At 39.0% G+C, this 8,911-nt stretch overlaps 1 protein-coding gene across 1 annotated transcript; it reads left to right on the plus strand.

Moving 5' to 3' along the window:
• Nucleotides 1-622: 622 nt before the first annotated feature.
• On the plus strand, nucleotides 623-4,519 carry LOC149895210 (uncharacterized). Its single transcript, XM_090119188.1, has 2 exons — nucleotides 623-2,185; nucleotides 4,289-4,519. The coding sequence occupies exons 1-2, from the start codon at nucleotides 623-625 to the stop codon at nucleotides 4,301-4,303; spliced, it is 1,578 nt and encodes a 525-aa protein (XP_089975314.1). The 3' UTR covers nucleotides 4,304-4,519.
• The last annotated feature ends 4,392 nt before the right edge of the window (nucleotides 4,520-8,911 follow it).

An 8,911-nucleotide genomic window follows, 5' to 3' on the forward strand; every position in this document is an offset into this window, starting at 1 on the left:
TCGAATCTTATGTATAAAATGGCATTTAAAGTTTTTACCGACAAACGGTTGCGAAGCTTAGTTTTGACGACATTCATTTGGCTAAAAACACGTTCTATTTCCGCGTTGGAATGTGGTAGTGATAATAATGATATTGCCAGCTGTGATAAATCTGCAAAAGGGTTATTACCAGCTGCGTCTTTATAATCCATTACTTCATTCCAGAATTCCAAGGTGGAAGTTGTGCATGTCCATGAAATGTCGACTAAATTTACGTATGCAAGGTAGCAAAACTGTAGTTGGTTTCATATGGTTTAACTTTTATTATATTATGTAACGGACAGTAATATGTGTTCTGTGGTAACGGACGTGACGTCGCCTGTCACCTCCGTCAAGCCAAGCCGCCATGTTGACATCCCCTCCTGCCAGCCGCCATGCCACCGCCATGCCTACCAGCCAGCCACGCGGAGGGGATAAGCCTATATATTAGCTGGCCATTGTTAAACGTGGATTATTCTTGTTAAAACTTTCAAAATAAATAAGTGTGTCGTTACGCTGCAATTTTATTTTCTCCATTGCTTCACAAATCAGAAGCGGGATGAAACGACATCGGCCACAAGTTTATCGACTTCCTGACGAATCAATGTCGGAGGAAGATGAGGGTACTTCTTCACCGCCTGCACGGAAGCTGCTCAAGAATCTGCTGAAAAAAGAAGTAGTTAAGGCTTTACGCAACCTGGAAGATGACCCCCAAGCTCCAAATAAGTCAAAAGTCCATCGTGCTGCATCTTTAATCCCCGAATTTGACCCTGATAGTGAGGAATGCACGGTACAAGCATGGATTCGTAAAATTGACCAAATTGGGGAAATAAATGGATGGGACGATACAACTAAATCATTTTACCTACAAGATAAGCTGCGAGGTCAAGCAAAGAAGTGGTATAATCGTCTAGAGAACTACGATTACACGTGGGAACAATGGAAGGATATGCTATTGCGAGCATTTCCTCGATATCGCGATTATGGAAACATGCTTGAAGAATTACTACAAAGGAAAAAGCAACCTACAGAGACGATGACAAAATACTATCAAGATAAAATCGCCATGTGCTTCCGGTGCAAGTTATCCGATAGCGCCAGCGTTTCCTGTATCATTCGTGGTCTGCCACTATCGCTACAACCTAACGCTCGAGCCTTCCAATGCCACACGCCAGGAGAGCTTTACGAAGGATTTTTATGTGCACTTGACGACTACCGTACTTTACCTATCGACACAAGGTTTCATAAAAATTTGGTGAGTAGGCCATCTCACCTGGATAAAAAGTCAATGCCACCCAATGTCGAAACAGACCCGTGTCCGAGATGCAATAAAACTGGTCATTTACTGCGTGATTGCTGCCTACCTGACACACGTACATGTTATAAATGTGGAAATAAGGGACACATTGCTTCACGTTGTTCTACAATTGCCACGGAAAATAGAAGATCTATCTCAACCGACAACATAAAAGAAGTAAATGTACTACGCCCTTATAATGAAATATACAAAAAGGTCGTTAAAGTCGATGGCATCCACGTGAAAGCATACATTGATACCGGCAGTCAAGTTAACGTTTTAAACGATCAAGTATCGAACGCATTGTCATTGGATGTCAAACCGACGAGTGTCATTTTAAAAGGATTCTCCGGTGGACTCTCAACGAGTCGTGGAGAAGTCGAATTTCAATTAGAAATTGACGGTATAACCATGAAATGCCACGCCTACTTGTCTAGCATCAAAATGGCCGATGTTAATCTTCTAATCGGCCAGCCTGTCATCAACAGCGAAGGTATGACATTGACAGTTAACAAAGGCCTTGTCGAATTTAATCGTACTCAAGATCCCAATCCCATTTGCGATATTGAGGCTATCGAAGACCATGATCGCTTTAAAGTCGTCACAGTCAACGAAGAGAGACTTCCACCTGGCTCTTCCATCATTCAAGTGCGGGTTCTCGGAAATAAGGTCGGCAACGATGCGGTTACACCGCCTCGGCATCATGAGCTGCAGGGAGTGGCCTACTCTCTTCCATCCACCCTGCTCACTGGTGAAGACGGGTACATCAAAGTCATCAACATGGGCTGCGAGGTTATCGTGTGGCCGCCGGGAGAGGTCCTAACCAGGGCTGAAAGCTGCCAGGAGTCTCCACTACAGCCAAATAGCCAGGTACTTACCCTTGCTTGCCATAGATTTGCCAATTATAATGCTAATAATAAAGCTTACTAGTGATCAGCCTATTTACCGCCAGCCTTATCGATTATCGCATAGCGAACAAGCAGTAGTTCAGTCTAAAGTGATTTATTAGATGCCGAGATTATCAAAGAGTCTGAATCTAGTTATGCATCTCCGGTCATTTTAGTCAAAAAGAAAAACGGTGACAGCAGGATGTGTGTTGATAACCGTGCCTTAAATGCTATTACCGTAAAAGATAGATTTCCATTGCCAAACATAGACGATCAGGTTTCGAAATTAGCGGGCCACAAATATTTTACGAGTTTAGATATGGTTCAAGGCCATCATCAATAATTACGTGTTAGTAATGAAGATACACACAACTGCATTCATAACACCTCAGGGTCATTTCGAGTACACTCGTATTCCATTCGGTTTAGCGAAACGCGCCATCCGTTTTTATGCGGTTGATAAATAAAATAGTTGAATCTGTAGGTAGAACTGAAAATAATAATGTTATAGTCGAGCCAATTTAATAGGCAACATTTGACGTCTATCAATTTTATCTTCAAAGAGAGGTAACCTGCTTTAAAACATCGATTAAAGTGAATTAATTGATACGGATTTGAAACATTTGTCAATCGAATTTATTAATTTATGATGATTTTTATTCACAAGTAATCAATGCATTCGATTCTAGATGTCAGATTTCGATTTTTAGAGTAACGTCTCTGGTATTTAAAAAGAAAGAAGGTTTATTGACACAAAATTATAGCGACGTCAGTTCTTCAATTCAGAAATTGTTTATTATGTTTAGAATGGTTTATCAGTAAAATGGCTCTACTATAAAAACAAACATGGTAAACGTGAAATTTTGGCATTTCTGGACGATTTACTCTTACCCTCGAATGACGTTATGTCAGGCTTAGACATTTTGCAAGCGGTACTTGTCAAACTTGTAGTAGAAAATTTAAAATTAAACATGAGTATTGAGTAAGTTTTCGTTCTTGCAAAATGAAATAACGTATTCAGGTCATAAAATATCGGCTAAGGGTATTCAACCGGGCGATTCAAAGTTGTCTCGTTTTCCAACACCGACCAATGTTCATAGTGTGCGTCAATAATTATCGGGTTGTGTAGTTATTTTCGTAAGTTTATTTACAATTTTGCTATCATTGCCCGCCCTTTAACCGATTTAACTAAAAAGAAAGCTTCGTGGATATGGAGTAGTGATCAAAACAATAGTTTCGAACAATTAAAAAAGTGTTTGTGTTCCGAGCCTGTGTTAGCTTTGTACGATCCTGTGCTTTGTGTGTAAATTAGGAATAGCAGATTGATGGTACGTTGCGACCCGTTTTATATTTTAGTAGGGTGACAAGTAAAGAGGAAAGCATGTATCATAGTTATGAACTTGAAACTCTTGCCGTTGTAGAATCCTTGCGTCGTTTTCGCGTATATGTGTAGTAGAAAAAAAGGTTAAGATTGTTACTGATTGTACAGCAGTCCGCGCTACGCTTACAAAACGTGACATTATACCACGTATCGCAAGGTGGTGGCTTTCTATACAAGATAACGATATAAGCGTAGAGTATAGGCCGGGGGAACGAATGAAACATGTAGATGCATTAAGTAGACATCCAGTAGACACTATGAACGTGAATCGTCTCGAAGTAGCGGATTGGTTTTATATGGTGCAATGTCAGGATACTAAAAGCGAGCGCTAGAATGAAACGTAACTTCGATAGGAAACGAAAATCCGCTCACATATATAAGAAGGGTGATTTATTGCTAACGCGTCAAGCACCTACTTGTTCAGCATCCAAAGTTAACACTAAACTTGACGACTTGCATTCCGGTCCTTATGTCGTAACGAAAGTATTGGGCAATGATAGGTACCAAATTAGAAGTATATAGGGTTTACGTGGGTATAAGAGTTTTAGTGGGTTAGTAGCTGCAGATTCGTTGAGGCCCTATAAAAGTATTGTTACAGTTTCTGATAGTGCTAGCAGTTCGGATGAGCAAATGGAAACCGAAGATCTTATTGATTTATTAGAGAGCTAATTATTTTTGTTGTTCCTGTGGGAACAACTGTTTCAGGATGGCCGAGTGTAACGGACAGTAATATGTGTTCTGTGGTAACGGACGTGACGTCGCCTGTCACCTCCGTCAAGCCAAGCCGCCATGTTGACATCCCCTCCTGCCAGCCGCCATGCCACCGCCATGCCTACCAGCCAGCCACGCGGAGGGGATAAGCCTATATATTAGCTGGCCATTGTTAAACGTGGATTATTCTTGTTAAAACTTTCAAAATAAATAAGTGTGTCGTTACGCTGCAATTTTATTTTCTCCATTGCTTCACAATTATAATATTTTATATGCTAAAAAATAAGCTATATGCTAGACAACAAATAAAAATGCTAAACAATGTAAAAATATGCTAAATTTAGCATAAATTATGCCAAATTGGCAACACTGCCCGAGACGTTACTCTAGAAATCGAAATCTGACATCAGTAATCGAATGCAGTGAATAAAAATCATCATAATAATAAATGCGTTGTGTTTTTTTATTATACTTGCCCTTTTTTTGCTCCTTAAATTTACGAAAGAAAGTATACTACTTTAAAAGGGATTCGCTTGATGAATTTTAAAATTGACATGTGTATCAAGTTCGAGCGACACATGTTTCTAGTCAGTATCGATTAATTCACTATAATCGATGTTTCACTTTCTAAGCAGGTTACCTCTCTTCGAAGATAAATTTGATAGACGTCAAAATTCAAATCAATGTTGCGTACCTACAAGTTGCGACTTGCGTATTTTGGCTGTTTGGGCGTTTGGCATGGTTTTAACAGTTGACTGTTGAAGATTATGAAAACAAAGAAAATAATAAGGTTGATGGTTCATAATAATTTCATATCGCCGATCTTCTCATTACAGAAAGTGCATATATTGCTATTAATTATGTTCAGTCTTGCAAGGTGTGAAGTGATTTATTGGTTTATTGTGGCCAAATCTTAATCTGTTGATTGTGATGATAAACTCACGACTAGTTACATCCAGCTCATCATACCAAGGTCTTCTCTGTAAATCTTCTTGAATATTTCCATACCATTTTCCTTTAAATTTCTGATCCTACTTCCAGAATTCTAACCACGTACTATTTAACGAGACATTTACATCGGAATACTCTACTCTACTACTACTACTCTTACTACTACTACTACTCTTTCAAATAAACTCACCCGCAATTTTTTACTTTTTGTCAAGGTGTACAAGTTTATAATATTATTCTAAAACGTTAGAAGTGAATTGTAAATCCTTTGAAATAAATGTATCTAAATCTAATTTACTTTTTGGTTCTTATTTGATTAACTTTTCATCTGGGATTGTTAATATATTATATAATATAAAAATTTGTGTGATTTATTGGTAGGTATACTATCTGCACACCTTACTCTTTCAAATAAAGAAATAAGTAATTACTTATGTATTCAAATTCACATTGGCGTCCATATATTCTGTGCCTCCAGTGAATAAGGGATTCTAATTCAACCAACTACTACTAGCTACTCCTATGTCTTTTGGGTAGACGGAGGCAAATAGGATTTTTATTCCAACTTTATCATTTGATATTTTGAAAATGTACGTTCGTGTACGGTACATTTTCATACCGTCAGAGTCATTTTGCAGATTATAGTGGTGCAGCACTGAACACTGTCTATTAGGTGGCTGGTGCTGCTGACCGGGCCTTCAGTTCCGCTTTCCAGAATACCTTCACCCTTCTAGGTGCTACTACTACTGAAATAGCGGTACTCTATCGCGTCGTTCAGGTCTCTAACTGACAGGATTTCTCATATTATCGTAACAACCTCGCTCGTTCTAACGAGAACAAATTATCGCCAAGGAATTCTGCTGCAGGATAATGGCAAGAGAGATTATAAGCTTAACTATGCATTATTATGTTCAGGAATATGGTGGATTTTGAATACTATCGTCGTCTGAAAGTATCTCCTTTCGATAAACTTCATTAAGGATGCAGATCTGATCCCATCTTTGTTCCGTAGGAATGCTACGACAGTCTAAACGTTACACTGTACAAAGAAAATTGCCCTAAATATAGTCGGTTGTTCCAACATCCGTAATATGGCTAGCCTGCCTTGCTAGCCCTTGATTGTAACTGCTACCAATGGAGGCATTGCTCTTGTGTTGTCCACAGTTGTGCGAGTGCAAAAATGAAGAACTGAGCTCGTGGGGAGCTATGTCGAATGAATCTGTGTTAAGATTATGGCAGTATAGGACAGTTAGCTGTGGATGCGAAGACAGGACATTACTTTATTCATCCGTAAACACGCGAGGCAGCCACGGACAGCGATATAGCAAGAACTAAACTAGCAAAGTTTAGTTCGCTTACCAGACTTTGTCATGTTTTAAATGCAGTATATCCTCTGTATAGCATTGCATTTATGACTATTGATAAACTTAATTCACCCGTAAACACGAGAAGCAGGCACGGATAGCGATATAGCAAGAACTAAACCAGCAAAGTTTAGTTCGCTTACCAGACTTATATTTTAAAAGCCGTATAGTCTGTACATTTCATTTATTGCCCCCCCCCCCCCCCTAAAAGCAAAGAAATGAGAAGTCATTTGGCGGAGCTTTCTCGTAAAGGGTAGGGGTTCCAAGTTTAAAGCAGATACGAATCTAACGCATTCTCATTTCAGTCACCTGTCGCACCCACTGCACTCACACCTTACGCTGGCTGCAGCGAGGCTCTCCGCGAAGCCTTCTTACGGAGAAACATCCCATCGGAAGCTGTCGAACTAATGTTGGCATCGCTTTCCAGTAACACTAAGAAGCAATATAACGTAACTTATAAACTATGGTGGCAATTTTGTCTAGATAGAAATATTTCCAATTTTGAAAGTACAGTAGCGACAGTTATATCGTTTTTAACAAATGAGTTTAACAAAGGGGCTTCATATGGTACTTTAAACTCGCACAGGTCTGCCTTGTCTTTAATCTTAGGAAATAATATCGGGTCGGATGAATGCATAAAACGACTCCTAAAGGGAGCATTCAAATTGAAACCCAGTAATCCTAAATACAATAATTATTCTTGGGACCCACAATTAGTTTTGAACCATATCTCAAGCTGGTTTCCTAATATAAACATTAATTTGGAGCAGTTGACTAAAAAAATAGTAATTTTACTTGCGCTGTGTACAGCACAGCGGGTCCAAACTTTATCCCTTATCAATCTTAATAATATTTATTTCTCAGACAGTGGAGCTAAGATTTTCATAACAGACTTGATAAAAACTTCGGCTCCGGGTAGAGATCAACCCCTTCTTATACTTCCATACTTTAAAGAAAATATAAGTATTTGTCCCGCTACTGCACTTTCTGATTATATCAATGTCACAAAACATTTGAGGAATGAGGAGGACAATAGATTAATACTAACTTTTAAAAAACCTAATAAACCCGCCACAACTCACACAATCAGTCGTTGGATCAAAAACGTGTTATCGGAAAGTGGTGTCAACATTTCAATATTTAGTTCACATAGCACAAGACACGCTTCAACATCTACTGCTTGTGCTAGTGGTGTATGCGTTGATAATATACGTAAAACTGCTGGCTGGACTAAACATTCCGAAACCTTTGCAAGGTTTTATAAACTTAATGTAGTTAATGAAAACGAATTTGCAGAATCAATTTTGCAAGAATAATGTTTGATTATATTTTTGTTAATATACAAAATAAAACTACGCCTAGCGCTTTTATCTGCAATCCGCCACCACTTGTCATCCCCTCTATTGGCGCTGTTTTAGTTTTTGTCTAACACGGCCTCTCCTGACTGGAGGACGTCCTCGTTCTCCTTTGTTTTATGCGGAGAAGTACAGGCTCCTCTCGAAGTGCCTGATGCAGGTTCAACAACAACGACTGGGTCATTTGTGGACTCCTCATCTTCAATACTGGCAGCATCTGGGAAGGATTAATGATAAGGTATTAGCAACTAATAAACATTACACTCCCCTTATAACAGGTAAGCGCAATACACAGAGAGGAAGCACTACGTTCGCTATCTCTGACACCAATGACAGTATAACATGGGCACAACGTTCGCGTATTATACTTTACGCATATAAAATAAAACGACCATATGACATAGGCACGACGTTAGCATATCATGAGTCCAAAACAAATGACGTATAACATAGGCACGACGTTAGCATATTATACGTTACGCATATAAAATAAAACGACCACATGACATAGGCACGACGTTAGCATATCATGAGTCCAAGACAAATGTATAACATAGGCACGACGTTAGCATATTATACATTACGCATATAAAATAAAACGACCACATGACATAGGCACGACGTTAGCTTATCATGAGTCCAAGACAATTGTATAGCATAGGCACGACGTTAGCATACTATACGTTACACATAGAAAATAAAACAACCACATGACATAGGCACGACGTTAGCTTATCATGAGTCCAAGGCAATTGTATAGCATAGGCACGACGTTAGCATACTATACGTTACACATAGAAAATAAAACAACCACATGACATAGGCACGACGTTAGCTTATCATGAGTCCAAGACAATTGTATAGCATAGGCACGACGTTAGCATACTATACGTTACACATCTATATATATAATAAAACTAAGTCGATAAAATGTGCGTGCCGATAAA

This window comes from Colias eurytheme, chromosome 32, assembly GCF_061535395.1.
Source record: "Colias eurytheme isolate Ceu_HAF_F1 chromosome 32, ilColEury1 Martin Lab GWU primary, whole genome shotgun sequence".
In the NCBI taxonomy this organism is placed as follows: Eukaryota; Metazoa; Arthropoda; class Insecta; order Lepidoptera; family Pieridae; genus Colias; species Colias eurytheme.